This window comes from Camelus bactrianus, chromosome 25 (assembly GCF_048773025.1).
Source record: "Camelus bactrianus isolate YW-2024 breed Bactrian camel chromosome 25, ASM4877302v1, whole genome shotgun sequence".
NCBI classification, from domain to species: domain Eukaryota; kingdom Metazoa; phylum Chordata; class Mammalia; order Artiodactyla; family Camelidae; genus Camelus; species Camelus bactrianus.
The window spans coordinates 31,721,391-31,741,952 of NC_133563.1; the positions used below are offsets into that span (position 1 = coordinate 31,721,391).

At 38.0% G+C, this 20,562-nt stretch overlaps 1 protein-coding gene across 11 annotated transcripts in view; it reads left to right on the forward strand.

Moving 5' to 3' along the window:
- PHF20L1 (PHD finger protein 20 like 1) overlaps positions 1-20,457 on the forward strand; it is a 76,433-nt gene extending 55,976 nt beyond the window's left edge. For 7 of the 11 annotated variants that reach the window (XM_074353104.1, XM_074353102.1, XM_074353100.1 and 4 more), the window contains 7 exons: positions 54-218; positions 3,786-3,967; positions 5,395-5,494; positions 6,851-7,046; positions 9,400-9,769; positions 11,028-11,193; positions 12,627-20,457. In XM_074353104.1, the coding sequence (XP_074209205.1) occupies positions 54-218; positions 3,786-3,967; positions 5,395-5,494; positions 6,851-7,046; positions 9,400-9,769; positions 11,028-11,193; positions 12,627-12,769 (1,322 nt within the window). In that variant the 3' untranslated portion in view covers positions 12,770-20,457. The remainder of the gene's footprint in view (positions 1-53; positions 219-3,785; positions 3,968-5,394; positions 5,495-6,850; positions 7,047-9,399; positions 9,770-11,027; positions 11,194-12,626) is intronic. The other 4 variants (XM_074353101.1, XM_074353103.1, XM_074353108.1 and 1 more) reach the window with 2 other exon arrangements.
- Positions 20,458-20,562: the final 105 nt, after the last annotated feature.

Consider the following 20,562-nt stretch of genomic DNA (forward strand, 5'->3'; position numbering starts at 1 on the left):
TTCTTGATTACCTGACACTTTATTAATATTTCTTTATGTATCTTATGTTGCAGACTATTCAGACTATGAAGACAGTTCCCTAGACTTTTTGGAAAGGTGCTCTTCTCCACTAACTCGATCTTCTGGGAGTTCTCTGGCTCTGCGAAGCATGTTTACGGAGAAAAATACAACATATCAGTACCCAAGGGCAATTTTGTCAGTTGATCTTAGTGGTGAAAGTATGTGTAACCATGTAATGTTTAAAACAAGTCTTAAAATTCTTAAATGTCGAACTGAGAATAAAACGTACTTTATTGAGGCCTATCTGAGCAGGGCAAACAATTTTAAAAAGTTATTTATTCCATAAACTATTATGAAAATCTCAACATTAGAAGTTTGAGCTGCTTTTTAATCTATATAAGGTAAAATTGGCTTTTATACTTAATGGTAGGATAGGTGGTGAGGAAAGAATTAGTGTCTACTGTATACTGGTCTTCTGTAGGTGTGTTTACCTTTTCACATTTTCACTGCCAACTTAGAAAGTAGATACTGTTACCCACATTACATAGATATATAAGCAGAGGCTTATCAATGAAGTAACTTTGGGGGCTAGTTAGCATTAGAATTAAAACTCAAACCCAGGCCTATCTTAACTCCTCAGATAGTACTTTTTCTACCAGTTATTTCTCCTAGTCTTAAAAATGCACTTTGAATTCCTGATCACAGGTACATCTGTTACTAAATGTCTGGAAATGTGTTCAGATCAATGATTTGAACACATTCAGGTATTAGGTCTGTAGAGAGAAGGCCATGTCAGGTGGTGACATGAGCCCTGGAGTTGGAAGGAATCTGTCAGGTTTTCCTGCAGGTCGGGTCCTGACAGTGGAAGGTATGAGGACTCTAACCTTCCAGTGTTCTAAGTGGTGGGAAGAGAGACTCCCAACTAGACATTGATGGCAGTGGCTCCAGACCAGAGCTCTAGCACAGCAGAAGTGAGTCAGGGAGTGAAGAACAAGAATAAGGAGTGGGGGGTCGTCTTATGTAAAATCCCAAGGAACCTTATGGGGAGCTCACTTCCTGCCTTTCCTTTCAGTGAAGCATATTCCTTCCTTTACTCTAAAATACGCACATAGCACTTTTGAGATTTTTAAATCTCAAATCTAAAAAGAAATTGGTGGGAGCGAGGATTAGGAAAAAGTCCCTCCCCCCCTTTTCTAACAAACACAAGTTCCCTTTTCCCTTTTGGGCCAGTGGTTCTTCACTCCAGGTGTACATTATATTTATTCCTGTGATGCTAAAATATGATACTGGCTCCTGCAGCAGAACACAAATCTGAGGTGTCTGGGAGGACAGATCCTGGCAAGATAGCCCTGGTAGCCAGGGCTGAAAATCACCTAAGAACACCCATAGTGTGAGCCATCAAGGTCTGAAAACTGTCTTCTTATACAGAGTGATGGAGATGGGGAGATTATACCTGGGCGGCAGTGTTGCTGGAGCTAGAACAGCTGAGGGCTGGAAAGAGTCATGGATCTCTGCCCTCAGTTCTCTGTCTTCCCCCCGCCCTTCATGGTTCCAAGTGCGGAGCTGTGAGAAGGAAGACGGAGAGGCTCTTAAATGTTAGCTTGCATCAGAACCACCTGGAGAGCTTCTTAAAATACATTTCTGGGCCTTACCTTTAGAAGTTCTGAGTTCTAACAAGTTCCCAGGCGATGCTGATCTGGAAATCACGCTGAGAATACCGTCTGGGGAAACATCAGTGACAGTTCAAGGGGTAGCAGTTAGTTGGAAGAGAACAATGTTCTGTGGCCACTCAAGTGGAGCTGTTGTCCAGGTGGCTGTTCCAGTGTAAGAGGGAACTTGTACTTGTTCTTCTTCTGTAACGTTCAACCCAGTGACCCATTTACTTAACCCCCAGAATTCATCTAAGCATTGATTTGATGCTGCCAGTTAGTCAAACTGGATTTTCTGGCCATATATTAAATTTGCATCCTAACACCATAAAGCCTGACATCATACAAGCCTGTGTGAGATACACACTAATTACTTGCAATGTTAATAGGTTTTACATTTAATTCATTTCTAACTCTGTTATGATTGCCATCCATTTAATACCACATATATGCTGTAACAGTGTTTGAAACTGTTTATCCATGTTCTAGTCTGCCATTTTGAAGCATGAACTTATATTCAGGAAAGCCCAAGAGAAAGTACTAATTTTGGATTTAAGCTTGCAAGATTATGAATAAATGAAATTTATTCAGGTTCTGAAAACTGCTCATATTGTTAATATTAGAAAAATTTTGTAAATCTAATTAATTTACTTCTTACTGCTTTAACGTTTTCTTGTATTTCTCTACTACTGTTTGATTTCTACTAACCGTAACTTTCTCCAAGATGTCCTAAGATCCTAAAGGGAGGAAAACATTTATTTTTCTATAAAACATTCAAAAATATTGAGTCAGGGAAAAAATAAGTAAGATTAGAAGCTAAGGAAACACTAAATCATATGAGATATTTAAAATATAAATAGCATGAATTATTTAGTTTGAATTCAGGCAGCTTCCATCTGGTCTGATTAAGTCTGAAAAAGTTTTCTCCATATACTGACTCTCTCCTTCCCTCTTCCAAAAACATTCTGGAGTGTCTGTCATACAGATCAGGCTTCATTCTAAGCACTGGATATGGAGCATTCAGCAGTGCAGAAGCCCTTGCCCTTGTGGACTCTTGACATTCTAGGAAGGGGAGGTGAATAGCCAGCAGGTGAAGGGCTAAGTCAGAATGTGATTAGAGGTTAGGGTGGGGAGCCAGAGTGCTCCAAGGATTAGCCTCCATTTACCATCTTTTATCACGTGCCATGTGATGACTCACTTTCCCTGACATTTCTCCACACTCTGGCGAACCTTTAGTGCCCTGTCATCATTTCTTTCCCTTTGTCATAAATATTTCCTTAGGTTTGCCTCAGTTTTTTTCTCAGTGGCCTGAGCTAAATGGCAGTCTTGGACTCAACAGTGTTATAAGTACAACCCTGACACCTGGCATTTAAATAGAGTTGTATGTAGTGGTCATCCATCTAATATAACTTCTAGAATATAATTATTTATTTTAAAAAGATTTTTATCAAAATAAAAATTTAAAATGTAAAAAATTACTTAGGGAACTCATAATCCCAGTTTAAGAAGTACTGATGAAATCATCAAGAACACAGCCTTTAGAGGCAGGCAGTCCTGGTGTGCGGTCGGCTTTCCCCTTAGCTGGCTGCGTTCCTGAGCGAGTTACAGATCTTAAAGTGCTCAGCATGGAACCTGGTGTATATGAAGTGCAGTGGTGGCTGACGATACTGATACTGTCAAGAGTAGCAGTATTGATGTTAGGACCTTAGGCAGCCACCTTCACCTGTCTCAAGTGCTGGTTATCTGTATGGTGCAAATAATGAAACCTGTTCTCTTTACAACCCATTGTTCTTGTGAGGATCTAAAGGGGTAATGTTTGTGAAAGCACTGAAAAACTGCAAATGAAAATAATTAATATTGACCTTAGCTATAGCCTCTGTAATCACTGGACCAGGGAAGACTTTCTGAGTTAATTGTAACAGTGTTTACGTTAAGATGTAAGGCAGTCATAATTACCCAAGTTTCAAAAATCATTTGTTTCTTTGTCCAGAGACAAATGCTCCATTCCCATTTGACTGCCCTCTCTTTCTAAATATTTAATTGCTTATACTAACTTCCCATAGCTCCTTTCTTTCTAGAGAAATGGCATGAAATTGGAAAAAAAAATTGCTGAGCATCCTTTTATATATGTTCTAGACTTATCAGATGTGGACTTCCTAGATGATTCTTCAACGGAGAGTTTGCTCCTGAGTGGGGACGAGTACAATCAGGACTTTGATTCAACCAATTTTGAGGAATCCCAGGATGAAGATGATGCTCTTAACGAAATTGTGCGATGTGTCTGTGAGATGGATGAGGAGAACGGCTTCATGATTCAGGTGACCTGTCTTCCCTTCAGCACTGAACGAGTTGTTTCGGGTGCTCAGCACATTCATCCAGACGTCTGTGTTCTCTTTTTACTAACCGTCCTCTTGAAGGTGTCGGTTTCTAGCTTATCAGCATGTTTCAACTACCAGTAGTAACAGACCTCTTCATCAGATGAAGTAGACAGTTTTCTTATCTGAGGATCATTCTCAGGGTGTTTACGCTGAGGTCTTCAAGCTGAAGTTCTTTTCAAGAGCCATTAACGTGGCTAAGCATCCACGTTGAAGGGTAGATCATAGCGACCCTTCTCCTGCTGGTCTGAATCCTGTTTAATAATTTATGTCATATAGTTGCTCTTCAAAGGGAAAATACCACAGTATCAAAGATGAAAGGAAAACTTTGTTGCAAAGATTACCATTACAAGTAACCTCTCCCTGTAGAAAAAGTGTATTTAAGAAAAAGAGAAAGTATAACTGGTATTTTGTGATGGCATTTGGAAAATTTGGAGATACTAGTTATAGAAACAAAAAAGTAATCTCTTTTTCCCCCTTTTTAGTGGTTTTCTCAAATAAGGGAACTGCAGATTTATAGGGCCACCACGCAGGTAGCACTGTAAGAGGTCATTGCCACAGTCACTGCTACAAACTTGCCTTTTCAAAAAAATTTCTACACTTTAATAAGCTATTTTTAAGAGTTTTAAGGGTGTGAGAGATCGATGAGAGAAATAATTTTTTAACTTTTTTTTAATGAGTAAACCAGTTTATCAGAGCACATTTTAATGGGTGAAGCAAGTTCTTGAAATAGTTGACAGTTTCAAAAAAAATTCATTGTAAATCATCACTTGCTTTTGTTATGTGGATTAAGAATTATCTGAATCTGTTTTGTAAATAAGTTCATTTATTTCATTCTTTTAGATTGTACATATAAGTGATATCATGTGATATTTGTCTTTCTTTCTCTGATTTACTTCACTTAGTATAATCATCTCCAAGTCCAACCAAGTTACTGCAAATGGCATTATTTCATTTTTTTTATGGCTGAGTAGTAGTCTACTATATATATTATATATATAGTAATTTTCTACCACATACATATATAAATACACCACACTTCTTTATCCAATTGTCTGTTGATAGACATTTAGGTTGTTTCCTTGTCTTGGCTATCTTTTAATAACCTATAATGAAAAGGAATGTGGAAAAGAGTATATATCTATCTGTATGACTGAATCACTGTGCTGTACACCAGAAACTAACACAGCATTGTAAATGAACTATACTTAAGTTCAAACAAACAAACAAACAAACAAAAAACAAAAAAATAAGGAATTGAGCTGTTGGCAGCACCAGCAAGACTAAATAAAGCAGCTGATGGGAGAGAAGGGAAGGTGTCTGTTGCTAGAGTGAAGCAGTGACCGTGAGCGCCCCCTGTCTCCCGGCAGTGTGAAGAGTGCCTGTGCTGGCAGCACAGCGTGTGCATGGGGCTACTGGAGGAGAGCATCCCAGACCAGTACATCTGCTACGTCTGCCGAGACCCTCCTGGTAAGACTCCGCTCCCTGCGCCCACCGCAAGACACTGAGTGTCTCGTTCCAAAGCCCAGATCGCATCGGCTGTGTAAGGCGCCATGCCCCCTTTGTCGGTTAGACTGTGCTTCCATGTTCACGTTTTAAAATATTTTTCACTGTTTGTTATAGTTTTATTTTCCATATTAATTACTTAGGCAAAAGCATTAGCATAAATTCATCAGTATAATTACTGCCTTACTGGAAGGGGAGGGTTGTGGCTTCTTCTTGGAGCAGAACCGGCTCCTTTCTATACTCCCATGTTTTGGTTTTGGAATAGGTGTATGTACGGCTATTTGGATGGAATCATGTTCTGAACTCACATTCGTCCTGACGTGGTTTTGAATGTGTGTCTGATGGTGCTGCACATCCACCTAATTTTAGAGCCAATGAGATGTCAGATTATCATGTACAATCCCTTTGTTTTACTGTTGAGGCAGTTAGGACACAGAATGTGCCTAGCCTTATGCACAGGGATGGTACTGGCCTGGCCGAACCGGCAGGAAAGCCTGTGCCATTGGCTCCCCGACCGCGTGGTTGTCCCTCCCTCCGCGCTAGAGGGTCTCCGAGTAGCAAGGTTCTGTGTTGTGTACACTTCCAGCTCTGAGGCAGAGCACATCTAGATATTCTCCAATAGAAGGCTGCTGTGTTCTCATGTCTGTCAAAAAAATAAAATAACATTAAGAAGCAGGAGAATTATTCAGACCTAGTGAATATAGACATTTGTTCACTCATTCATCCAGCAGCATTTATTGGATGCCTGCTATTTTCCCAACTCTGTGGTAAGAGGTAAGATGATGGATTCTGACCACACCTTCCACTGTCTCATAGTATAGCAGGGGCACAGACATAGAAGCAGCTAATTGTGATGGGAGATGATAATTACTGATGTCGAAGATCCATGGTTATATAGGATTCTGAGATACTAGACCTGGGAAGGGGTCCCTGTTCACTCAACTAGAACTCTTTGTTTCATCCAGTTCAAAATAAATGCTAGTGAGAGAAACAGGCACCCCTGTCTAATGTCTGTGCAGCCCCTTTAGCCTTTTTATAGAGCAGATGACAGGTACGTAAAAAATGGAAAGCAGTACACTCAGGGTTCCTTCGCAGGTGTGACCTGCCACTGACCGCATTCTTAACAGAGTTTTTCTCCTAACTGGGCAAGAAGTCTGAAGATAGGGGAACTCTTACGGTGCCAGCTCTTTGAAGCACTGTCTTGCTCATCTTTTGAATTTGTTCTTAGTACTAGAACTCGCTTTGCTTAACTGAGTGATGTCAGCTGGGTAGCAGTTGAAGTGGAATCTTTTGTCACTTTAATGTCAACTTCATCTACAGGTCAGAGATGGAGTGCAAAGTATCGTTATGATAAGGATTGGTTGAATAATGGGAGAATGTGTGGGTTATCATTTTTAAAAGAAAATTACTCTCATCTCAATGCCAAAAAGATAGTTTCCACACATCACCTGCTCGCTGACGTCTATGGAGTTACAGAGGTACTGCACGGGTTACAGCTGAAGATTGGAATACTAAAGTAAGTGAAGGGCGATGAAGGGACGGTCACACTTCAGTGTAAATTTCAAGCTAAATCAGTTGGCTTTTTGCGGGTTCAGATTAGCAGTTTGGAAAACAGAATAGATTTGAATAAATTTTAACTTAAAAAACAGAAGGAAAGATCAGTAACATTCTGGATGAGTAACTGCTTCGTGCCTGTTGTCCTGGGGTGGATGCGCGCAGGAGAGGGAAATGTAGCATCTGGTATTTCAGCAGATGCTAGTCCCTGTGCCACCGTTTTGCGTGCTCGCCATGTGCACGAAGGCGCGGCTGCTGTAGTGCGCCCTGTAGGTTGTGTCCTCCTTCAGGACTGCTGTCAAGATGAAATAGATTCAAAGGTATATTTTAAAATTACCTTAAGATTGGCTTTGAAGGGAGCTAACAGATCGTGTAAGCCATGTGTCTGCTGTGCACCAAATATGTTTCAGTCATCCCAGACAGTTTCCCCTTAAAAAACAAAAACCCCTGAACCTCCCTAAGTGACGTATCAGAATGTTCTTGAAGTTCTCGTTTTCAGTTCTTCCTAATACTTGCCTAGAATTCCTCTTTAAAATATATATATTTTATGGGGGAGAGTATAGCTCAGTGGTAGAGCGCACGCCTAGCATGCTCGAGGCCCTGGGTTCAGTCCCCAGTACTGCTGTTAAAAAATAAATAAACCTAATTACCACTCCTCTCAAGAAAATAAACAAAATAAAATAAATGAAATTTTTAAAAAAGTCCTGGGTTCAAGTCCCAGTTACCATTAATTAATTAATTAATTAATTATACATAAAACAGGTTCTTCACAAGCTTTCCTTCACTGAGACTCACTTGCTTGGGCTGGAAGTGTGCCCCTCCCCTCCTCTATCCCCATCCCGTCCCCCCGCGGCAGCTTGGTGCACTGAGTATCTCTGGCTCTCTCCTCACTCAGACTGTGTCCGCCCGGCTGTTCTTTTCACATGAATAGTTGCTGTGCCTTGTTAATTCCCTGTGGCTCCAGTCCTGTACTCAGTTCATCCCTCATACGGTTGCCAGTGCGATCTTAGTAAGAAGTAAAGATGAGCTTGTCTGTTTTCAGCTTGATATACCACAGTGTCTTCCTGGTGCCCAATGAACAAAGTCCAGGCTCCCCCTGCGTGCACTCTTAGTCCTTCCATGATGTATAGTCTCTCTACCATTGTGTTGCCATGTCTTCCCTCTCCTAATTTTCCCCCTAAATGGTCCAGCTGTACACAGCCATAATCCCTGAATGAAACATGCTTTTTCATAGCTCCAGGCCTTCACTCACAGCCAGGATAACCTTCTACCACTGGTCTTCCTAGAAGATGCCTTTTCATGATCACCTACCCGGCTAGGGCTGATCACGTCCTCGGCAGACTCCATGCATACAGGTGTCATAGACTTTTGGTGAGCATGGAATTAGTACAACCTCTTTGGAGGCCACTTGGGCAGTACCTGTTAAAATTTAAATGTTGCATACATTATCTGGCAGTTTCATATCTAGAAATTAATCTGACTGAAATATTCCCAGTAGTGTGCAAAGGTACACACATGCAGACACACACACACACATCTGTCAGTGGGGAGCTGGTTGGCTGGACTAGACGGTGGCACATGAGTACCATTTTAGCTACTAGAGTAAAAGTAAGGGAAATCTATCTGTACTCACAAGGCAAGATGCCCATATATGTTACATATGAAGAAGGCAAATGGTATGAGAGCCCCATTTGTGTGAAAAGAAAAGGTATGCTTACCCATTTAAAAAATTTTATATATACAGAAAAAGTCTGGCAGATTATACCTCAGTTATTTACAACTGCCACAGCAGGGAGGTTTTTACTTTGTACGTACTGGTAGTCTGAATTGCTTGTCATGAGCAAGTGTCACTTTTTGATTGACTAAAGACTTTTAAATATGCTCACATAAAAGGTTTTTCATGTCGTACAATTTTTAAAAATACATGAAAAATCAGCAGAAAGAGAAGAGTATATATCAAATTATGATGTGAGCTGTCACAGAATTACATTCAGTATTGCTTTTCTCCCTGGGTTTTATTTCTATAAAATTGTGAGAAATAAAATTGTGGATGAAATCCTGGGGCAGGTTAACCTAAAGAGCACCTTTACTTTTGTCTTGAGTCCCTGACCTCCTCCTGACCTGGTTGCCTTGGAGGTGGTCTCGGTCTTCAACAGAGAAGTGGGGTCAGCCCACCTGAGTCAGTCCACTCAGCATTCAGAAGGCATGGATAACCGAGGGTTAACCATATAATTTTATATTCTGAAATCTATTGTAGCATTAAACTTACTACTGGATTTGTTTTTTAACTGCTGTTTCTCCAACTTTGTTTTAAGGAATAAGCATCATCCTGACCTGCATCTTTGGGCTTGTTCTGGGAAGCGGAAAGATCAAGATCAAGTAATTGCTGGGGTGGAGAAAAAAATAACAGTGTTCGACACGGCTAATGTGGAAGAGAAGAAATACCATGTACAAAACCATAAGGAGCCACCTCGTTTGCCCCTAAGAATGGAAGGAACTTACATAACAAGTGAGCACAGCTACCAGAAGCCACAGAGCTTTGGTCAAGACTGCAGATCTCTTGTGGACCCTGGGAGCTCAGATGACGATGAAGACGTTAGCAGTTTTGAAGACGAACAGGAATTCCACATGAGGGAGAGAAGCCGCTCGCGATACCCAGTAAAGGAGGATGGAGTGCCCGAAAAGGTACAATTGGCTCGTTTGTCTTTGCTTGGAAATATGATAGAACAAAGGGAAATTTTATGAAATGAAACATACTGAATTCACAGATTTTTCCAAGTTCACAAGTACCTTGTTAGAGTACAGACACATTTTTGCTTTTTCTTCGAGAAAACATTGGCCCTTTGAACATTTAATTATCCCCTAATTCAGAATTGCAGTCCTTCAGTAAACTTTTGCCCTAACAGAAGTTTCAGTTTCATAAGTACGTTTAGGTGTCTCTAAAAACCATGAGCCACATTTTTTTCAAATGAGAATGTCTGAGTGTGAAAACATCACAGTGCATCTGGGTGTCTTTATGTTATATAACTTGTCTTTTTAATGTGTTTTAGATAAAAGGTGGTGCTCTAATCCTCTTGTTTTAAATTTTAGCATATTTGTATATGCATATCCATCCATTATGCAATAAGCTGAATTTTTGCATCTCTGTATACGTTGAATTTATAAACTTAATTTCTATTCACTGGGATTGTCTTAGAGCTGTCATGCCTTCATTTTTTTTTTATTGATTTTCACTGAGCAGTACCACTTTAAAATTAGTTGTTTATTTTTCTGGCCTCTTTTATCAAGTAAGTTTTATAAATAAATACTTAACTGAATTTGAAAAGCTTATATGAAATTTGGTGATAAATTATTTTTTCAAATTCACATCCCTCTTACGGAAATGAGTTATCACTGGTGAATCTGAGTTCAGATTTTGTGTGTATGTTTTAATAAGCAGTCTGTACTTTTTAAGTTTTTAAAAGATTTTGATTTTTCCCTCAGTTCATTGAGTTAGCTGCAACAATGAAGTCCAGTCTACAGTTAATTATGCTTCATACTGGCCTTTACCAACTTTCTTGATTTTTTTTTTTTCCATTATTGCTTTTTGCCTTCACTCCACTTGTGGCACAGTTTAGATTAATGGAGAAAGGGGTCAGTCTGAATTAGCTGGGCTTTCTAGTTACAGAATGTAATTAGCAACTTCGTTTCTTGGGCAGTTTTTGGAAGGCCCTCCACACTACGGAGCACTGTGCTCGGCATTGTGAGGAGACACAGCAGGCATGTCTGCTTTTCAGGACCATCAGATGGCATTTAATTCTGTGCTAGAACTTTCTTTAAAAATCCTCTAGGGGTCAGATTGGGTTTCACTGATCATTGTGGATAATGAGGTTTTTAATGTACCTTTCCCTTCATGATGCTACATTTCACCTCATTCTTTGTTTTTCCCAATGGTTCTCTGGAGAAGAATACAGCTGAAAGGAATACAGCATTTGTTTACAATGATAAAAGGGGCGCTGAAGACCCTGGGGACGCACATCTTCAGTGGCAGCTCAATCTCCTTACGCACATAGAGAACGTGCAGAATGAGGTCACCAGCAGGATGGACCTGATAGAAAAAGAAGTTGATGGTAATTGAAGAGAGAACTGAAGTACAGTTACTGTAGTCTGTAAAGTGTGTTTATTGTGATTATAAAGAGGTTCTTCAGTTTTTTAAATTATGGGATGAAACTGCGGACGCTGTCCATCTGATGGAGCTCTTTACGTCGTAGTGACACGTCTGGCGTGTATGATTTTTAGTCTCAAGAGAGTGTGACTGCATATTAGCTTACGGTTTGTTTTTTTTTTTTAAGATGGACATTTATTAAATACTGCCTGTCTGCCAGGCTCAGTGTATGCCATATATGGAATATTTATTAGTTTCATTGAACTGTGTTTTCTTTGGAAGTCAGCATAAGGACTTCAAGCATATTTGAAATACGGGGGAATGGGGGAAAACATTTTGAATCTTTGTTTTCACTTTGGTCACTTTTTTTTTTAACTTTGGTCAGTATTTGTTAAGTGAAATCAACAACAACAGAAAACTCCTGCGAGGTTAAGTAGGTAAACCTTAAGTTTGCATACACATTCTCAAATGTTTTTCTTCTTTATTTTTTGTTTTATCACACAGGAGCCCTGAGGAGTGGACAAGAAAAATATTATCCCCATTTTATAGTTCAGAAAATACAGTAATTTAGATTACCTGATTCCTAATCTAGTATTTTTCCTATTCTTTTTGACTCCATTTTTTTTCAGCCTCATACATTATATTCCCTACCCTCCCTCTTTTTATTTGCAAAAGCATGTGATACTTTCACCCCACACTAAATTAGAATTCCTACTGCTTTGTTTTTCCCTGTGAAAAGAGGAAGGGGAAACCCATTTCAGAAGCTTCTTCCATTTGTCTACAAGGAAGCTGTAGAGTTAGTTTTAAGTAGATTTTTGAAGAAGAAAAAATACAACTTGATGGTATCCCTTATTATTATTAATAAAAGTATAGAATATTAATTATATTCTGCCTGGACTTCTAATATGTTTGCATTTTTTAAAGTAATGATAAAATAGTGGGACTGAAAGGACACTGAGAAATTGCTACCTTCTTTTCTTTGTTAAAAAGTACTTCTGAATTAAAAAAAAAAGTGGTTAGAGCAGCTAGATTTCATTTAAGATAAATTAGAGCTAGTTCAAGCCTAAATTAATAGAAAGTGGAGCAGGCACAGGGAACTGCTGTTTCCTGTTCCAGAAGACAGTGAAAGAAGACACCCAAAATGAAGTTAGTTTATATCTATAAAGGGTAAAAATTACCTAAAATAACAGCAGATAAAATAACAGGTAAAGGTTACCAGCAGAGACTAGAACACTTGTGGGATGAGGTATGAAGGATGCTAAGCCACTCAGAAATGGCTTTCTAGAGAAAGGGAAGTGAACTCTTTCTCCATCCCACCTTTGCAACCCTCTAATTATACCATTTTGTCACTGTTTTTCCAGTTGCCATTTAATTTGTTTGTTCTCTTCTCTCTTTTAGTTCTGGAAAGCTGGCTTGATTTCACAGGGGAGTTGGAGCCACCTGATCCGCTTGCCAGGCTGCCCCAACTTAAACGCCACATCAAACAGCTCCTGATTGACATGGGCAAAGTACAGCAGATAGCAGCTCTCTGCTCTGTATGACAGCAATGAACAGCTAATGCAGTGAATGTGGCTCTGTTCAGTCGACTAATTTTTATTATCCACGTGGCTGCTAAGTGGATAGATAAAAAGCTTAGTGATGTTTGGTCATTTACTGATTTGTGACATCAATAGGATGGCACCTTGGAAAGGAAAAGAACAACGTTATCAAGGAAGCTAATATATAAAAAAAAAAAAAGTATGAGCAAGATACAAATGCTCACGTGTCATATGCCAGGATCAGTAGAGGTAGAGTGTGATCTGTGCTAAGGGAGCCAGGTTGGCAGGAATGTTGAATAGTTGCTAACGTGAAGCTGGAGATAACCTGTAGAAAGACATATGGTGTATTTATATAGTTTTTAGCAAAAAGGTCTATGTCTGTAAACCAGCATTTGGCCAAAAACAACACTGTAGAGGCAATTTAAATTCTGGAGAGTTCTATAAGGTTGTGTAAGAACTGTCTTCTCTGCAGTTGATCCAACTACACTGAAGTTTATAGAGTATTTAAACTTTTATAGGATCATGAGCTGTTTCATAGGTGATGAATGTCCTTAATCAGAAAACTGACAGTAGAAGTCTCACTTCTGAGGGAGACAGTTGTGGGCTTCTTACTTCATTATGAATATATTTTAAAAACAATGAAATAATTGGAATTTATTGCTGACGCTAAGCTCACTGTAAAAACAGAATGGCTTGCAGAAGGGTCACTGTGCCAAATGATGATGATACTGCTGGAAAGAGAATTTTAAATCCCATGGGAGTTCTCTCACCCAGGTCTTACATGCTGCCATCAGTCCATCAGAAATGCATATGTCACATATACTATTTATAGAATATATAGAGTTGAATTTCAGTATTCAGGCTTCAACATACAGTTTGATCCTGAGTATGCCTGGTGTTTGCCTTCAGAAAAAAAAAATTGTAAATAACCTCAGCTGGGATGAGGAGTGACAAAAATATCAAAGTAATTTGTGGCTGTGGATTTTTTTAACTGCTGGTAGTGGAAATACTGGAAAAGCTTCATTTCTGAAGATGAATTTTATTTTTAAAAAATACATACGCACTCAAAACTTTTAGCTTTGGTCACAAGTGGACAGATTTCTGAAACCAAAGGCAACAAAGTTGCTGTGTTAGCTCTTGCTGGATTTTGAGCCCAGGTCCTCCCGTCTGCCAGTGCTCTTGTGACCTGTGTGCCGCCCCCAGTGCCACACGCGCAGGTGTGCGTTAAGTGTGTGTGCTTGTTTGAAACAGACACTCACCTCAGCATACGTATGTACATAACCTACACATATTTATATCTACACATGTCTAGTTTTATTACTATAGACCATAAGAATTGGTGGTTAACATGAAATGTTACCTTTTAACAGACTGTTTTTAAAAATTAAAAATGTATGTACAGGTTTTGAAACTTTTTTTAAAAAGGGGAAAAAAGACTGTTAAGAGGAGGCTATTTGGTGACATATAACACTTGAATATTTTATGCCTCATTCTGTTTATCAGTTCTAGCGATCTGTATAAACGCATTTTAGAACTGATAGACAGTAAACTTGAATTTATCTTTGATAAGAATACATGCCACTGTACATTCAGATATTATTTAAATTTGCAAACACACTGTTCTATATGTAAGGTACTGTATGTAAAACTCTTTATTAAAACTATTCCACATATCCTAAAATTTCAGCTTGCCTTTTTGCAGCCTTATATTTTGATGTAAAAATGATTAAAAGAATGTGCAGAACAGTCATTAGAAATTTGTATTGCCTTTTGAGATTCTCCAACCTGACAGATGTGCCAAAGATCACAGATACAAAATACGTCCTGTGTATTTACTTATGATACGTTAACTTTGTCAAAGATCTTACTGAGAAATGAAAAGCTTTAGTAGAGGTGATAAGAGGTAGTTATTAAATTTGCATATTAAAGTAAAAATAGTGCCTATATTTCATGTGTGGAGTAAACTTGCTAATGTCTATATTTTAAGATTGATATTTTATCTTTCATTTGTGTTTTAAAGTAATGGCTCTGATCTTCTATTGTGGTTAAATTCTAGACATGTAACTTATATCTTTTTTTTCAGAATGGAGCAAATAGCATCCTTAACAAGCTATGAATAGTGGTGTTGCCTAGATTCTTCTCACATACGCAGAGGGCCCTGTGTACCCAGTAACACTCATATTCTCAATCCCTGATGACCACAGCTAAGTTAATGTGCATTTGTTCTTGGGGTGTCTTAAATTAGATTGCCGTGTTTGTTAGCAGCCAGCAAACTGGAAGTTCCGTTACTAAGTAGGATGTTGAATTTTTGCTCTGCTTTTATGTATATAAATTGAAATTCTGAATTTTTTAATTTATATTTTTAAAGCAAGTCTGTATCAGATTACTTGTATGCACATACCCATTTAACAGAGAGTGTGTCAACAATTGGTAGCAGCCTTTTAGCAAGTAGTCGGCTGAGTGATTCCTTAAGAGAGTCAGCTTGATTTTGAGAAGTAAGCCCACTGGGAGAGGTTTCAGATGAGCTGGTTTTCTTTCTACTTAGTCTTGCTTAAAAAGTATGAGTATATAAATTTAAGTAAAAGCAATAAACTAGGAAGGGTGTTTCTTGACAAGGTAGCTTTTCGTTGCTACCCAGACAGAACAGAATGAGCACGTACATTACTGAGGAGTGTGATGTGTACTTCTTCATACTCATGTGTGGTTCCACTGGCTCATTATTTTCAAACTTAAGAGTAATGCACTCTTTCCTTAAAGAAAATTGGTTATTCTCAATTTCAGGTAGAATCCTTTTTCCTAACATGATTTCCACTGACTTATGTCCTCTCAGATGTTCATATTCCGTATGTTCAAAATGTAGGTCCCCTGTCTCCCCCAGTCAACTGGGTCTTCTGCCATCTTCACTCTCTCTGCTTTAATAGCATCCCAAGAGCCCTGGCTTGAAACTCGCAGTCCCCGCCGTTACCCGTTCCATCACCGGATGTTCCGGTTCCTCAAAATGGGTGGTGTCATCTTCCTCCTCCTCAGTCCTGCTTAGTAGTTCATTGTCTGTAAACCATTGTGGAGCTTCTGAAATTTTAATTTTCCTTCATTCTGACTCATCAGAACGGCTACTGTCAAGCTGGAGGATTGGCACTGGGTAACTGCTCCATGCCAGCTGTTGTGCATGTTACCTGGGGCATCTAATTTAGTTCTTTTGTTGAGAGGTGAAGCAGGATCATTTTCAAGATGAGGAAGCTGAGGTTTAGAAACCTTTAGAAACATGTCCCGTGTTAAGTAGCAGGTTCAAGATGCAAACCCCGCGCTATTCAAACGCATGTCCTTTTCTTAGCAGGGCTGTCTCGACTATTCTTGTCATTTCCATTTTCTTCTCTGAAACCATCTCCCTGTTTCAACCCAAGTCAGGTCTGTGTAATCTGGACCTCTTGTGCAGACTTCATCTAACCAGTTCTCAAATCCATGTAAACAGAGCCTCGCTCTTTAGATAGACTATGCTTGTTTCTGTCTCTTGCCTTCGTATCACTTTCCTCTTCTGGAAAATTCTCCTTTGTTGTGTCTCTACAAATCCAGGCAATTCTTCAGGCTTTAGTTTCTCTTCCTAAGAGAAGCGGTCTGTTATTAGAGGCCTCTTGCAGTACCCTACGTGGTACCAAGCTATGGAGGAACTGCGTCAGGGAGCAACGATTTCATAAACTGGAGCAGCATGAGCTTTGCAGTTCTCTACTTGGGTTTTCACTCTGACAATTCTCTAGCAGTGATCTGCCTGAGCACTGGTTTTCTTATCTATAAAATGGGAATAATATCTAGTTTAGAACCTGGTTTTGAGAGTTAAATGAAGCAAACTAAGTACCTAAATTATGAAGTTGAAAGTTAAATATAGTAGACATATTGAATGGCATCTGTGTGGCAGCCCTTGAGTTCTGTGGTTCGATATGAAATTAGTGTTAATAGGATCACAGTCTATAGGCCAATGGAAACATAAAAAAACATATTTTTTGACAAGATCAGTTATATCAAAGAGTGCAAGGAACCAAAGAGGCAAAAGAAAGGAAAGATAATAGATTTGTAGGTTGAGGGGATTGGGGGAACTGGAATAATGTGTTAATTAAAACAGTGGTCTTTGAATGTTTTCTGACTATGACCTCTCTATGGGAATTTCGAAAAATTAGAATCCATTTCTGGTACCTGTTGTCTTTGGGTTCCCCTGAAAGTAGATCTGAAGACAAGATTTAAGTATCCTTAATGTATTTAAGAGATCCCCTAAGGAAGTTGGAGTGAGGAAGAGGGAAAAGTAGGGCTGGGGAGGAAAAAGCCAATGTCAATATGTACAACTGAGGACACTGCTAGGCACAGTGGGGCTTTGTTTCTGCCACTGAAAATTGTTCACTGTAAATTGAAACAATTGCAAAGGGTATGATTTCTAATTTGTAAATATTGGCCTAGTGAAAATCAGCCTGTTATCATTTTTAGATATATGAAATAGAATCAATACAATTTTGCAACTTAACATCTCTTTTAAAAATACATGAACAAGCTCTTCCTTAGCATTTGGAAATTTTACAAGTTTTATATTCTCTTTTTTGTCTTTCCATTTTGCTTCCTAATAGAATGTTACCTTCTTTTATACCTTACAGGTCTTTATCTATCATCCTCGATTCTTTTGTCCACACACACACACACACACAAAGTAAATTGAAATTTTTAATGTATTTATAGTCCTCTTAATAGAGTATCAAAATGCATGACACAAACCCTAATATCATTGAATAGAAAATAGAAAAATATACAATTATAATTGAAGAGTTCAACCCTCCTTTAACACTAATTGATAGAACAAAAGTAGAAGGAAATCAGGAATCAGGATAGAAGACTTGAACAAAAATGAACACTCAGCTCAACCTAATAGACATTGAGAGAATGTTCCACCCAGCGACATGAGAATGCAAATTTCCTTTTTAAGTACACATGGAGCACTCAGAAGGCAGACTATAAAACAGTCTCTATTCATTTAAAATTGAAATCGTGCATAACTTTTCTGACAACAATGAAATTAAACTGGAAATCAGTATTAGGTACCTGAAAAGAACCCAGAATGTTTGGAAATTATCAACTTACTTGTAAACAATCCAAGAGTCAAAGAGAAAAGTTAAACTAAAATCAGAAAATATTTTAATTGAATGAAAATGAAAATACATTATGCTAAATTTGTAGGATGCTGATCAGTATTAGAGGGAAATTTATAGTTTTAAATGCTTAATTAAAAAGAAGGTACACAAATTTTAACTAGACTTATTGTGGTGATCATTTTGCAATATATATAAATCCTGAATTGTTATGTTGTGCACCTGAAACTAAAATCAATTGTATCTCAATTTTCAAGAATGGAAGTTTTAAATAAGAATACAAAAATCACTGATTTAAGATTTAAAAACTAGAAAAACAAACATATTAAAACCAAAGTAAGTGGAAAAGGAAGGAAATGTGCTGAAATCAGTAAAACACTAAATGGACAAACAATAAAGAAGCAACAGTATAAACGAAAAAGCTGATTCTTTGAACAGAACAATAAATAAAAGTGGTTAACTCCTACATATACTGATCAAAAATTAGAATGAAAGAGGGAATATTACAACATACCCAACAGTTTTTAAAAGGGATATTATGAAAAACCATAGGCCAATAAATTTAATAGCTTACATGAAACAAAATTTTCTCAAAAGATGCAAATGACCAAAACTTAATAAACATTGAATTTGTAATTGAAAACGTTCCCTCAAAACTCAAGGCCTAAATGTGAATTCTGTCAAAACACTTAAGGAAGAAAGCTTGATTTTACACAAATGCTGACAGAAAATAGAGAAGAAAGGAACACTCTTTTTGAGACAATTTTGACCTCATACGAGAATCAGAAGAAAACACCACAAGGGAAGGAAATTACAGACGAGTACATAACCCCCCTGAACACAGACACAGGCGTCAAGAAAACGGTACCCACGTGGATCTGGTGGTCTGTAGTAATGATACGATATCAGGGTCAAGCTGAGTGTTCCACAGGGATACAGAGTTGGTTTACTGTCAATAAAATAGTGAAATTATTATGTTCATCTCAATAAATCAAGATAAAGCTTTTCATAAATTTCAGCATCCATTCATGATTTAAAACTAAAAGGAAAAGAATAGATAGGAATTTACTTAACTGTAAAGGGCATCTATCAAGACACTTAACCCTCATAATGGTAAATGAATACTTTCCTCCCTAAAATACGGAACAAGTCCAGAAGGTTGTCCGCTATCAACACTTCTATCCAGCATGGATCTGGAGGCCCCACTAGTGCAATATGGCGCTGGGTAATGAAGACAAATAAAAGCATCCCACTTGGAAAGGAAGAAGAAACATTTGCAGGTGACAGTTTATGTACATGAAAAAGTCTAAGGAATCTACCAAGATGCCACTAGAACTAATATTTCTATACATTAGCAAAGAACTATTGGAGATAAGAATTTTTGGAAAAAAATTCCATTTTCAGTAGTATCAAAAAAAGAATGCTTAAGGGTAAGTCTGAAAACGTAATGCAGAACCTGTACATAGAAAACTACAAAAACAATGCCTATATAATAAAGAGATACAGGAACAGAAAGAAACACTAAGATCATGGGTTGGAAGATGTAATACTGGTATTATGTCTCCCAAAATGGAGCGATAGAGCAATCCCCAGCAAAATTCCAGCAGACTTTTTGAAATACAAATTAGCAAGCTGATTTTAAATTTTATTTGGAGGTATAAAGGACCTTGGAATACTCTAAGCAATTCTGAAAAAGAAGAACTAAAGTAGAGGGACATACAATTTCTGATTTGGAGGCTTATTACAAAGCTGTAGTAGCCAAGACAATGTAGAGGTAGCCTGGAGGCAGATGTGGATTGATAGTACAGAATAGGGAATCTAGAAATAGACCTAAAAGACTTTAATCAGTTGAATGAAGGAGAGTTCCTGTTGTTCCACATCCTTCCTTTCCAGCATTTGATGTTTGCCAGTGTTTTGGATTTTAGCCATTTTAATAGATGTGCAGTGATACCTACTTTTAATTTGCATGTAGATATCCAATTGCTCCAGTGCCATTTCTTCAAAATAGTATCTTCCCTTTGAGTTACCTAGGTGCCTTTGTCGAAAATCAATTGACCGTACATCTGTAGGTTTATTTCTGCACTCAGTACTCCCCTCCCATTGATTTATGTCCTCATGTAGATATCACACTGTCTCGATTAATGTAGTTTAAGAGTAAGATTTGATTAATCAGGTAGTGTAGTTCCTTTAATTATGTTCTTTCTTACCTGTTTTTGCCAATTCTAGGTATTTTGCATTTCTATAAAAGTTTTAGGATCAGATTGTTAACTTCTTTTAAAAACCTGCTGGGATTTTGACAGGAATTGCACTGAATCTACAGATCAATTACCATCTTAACGCTATTGAGTCTTAATCCAAGAGCATGGTGTGTTTCTTCATTTATTTAGGACTTCTGTAGTTTTTCAGCAATATTTTGTAGCTTTCATTGTTCAGATTTTGCACTTATTTTGTTAAATTTATTTCTAAGTTTTATTTTCCTTGATGATACTATAAATGGAATTGTATTCTCAATTTTGTTTTCAGATGTTTAATTACTAGAGTATAATAAAATTGATTTTTTATATCTTATATCCTGAGACATTGATAAACTCACTTATTAATCCTAGAATTTTTTGCGTATTTCCAAATATTTTCTAGGGCAGAAACTACGGAGACCTTATAGGTAAATGAAAT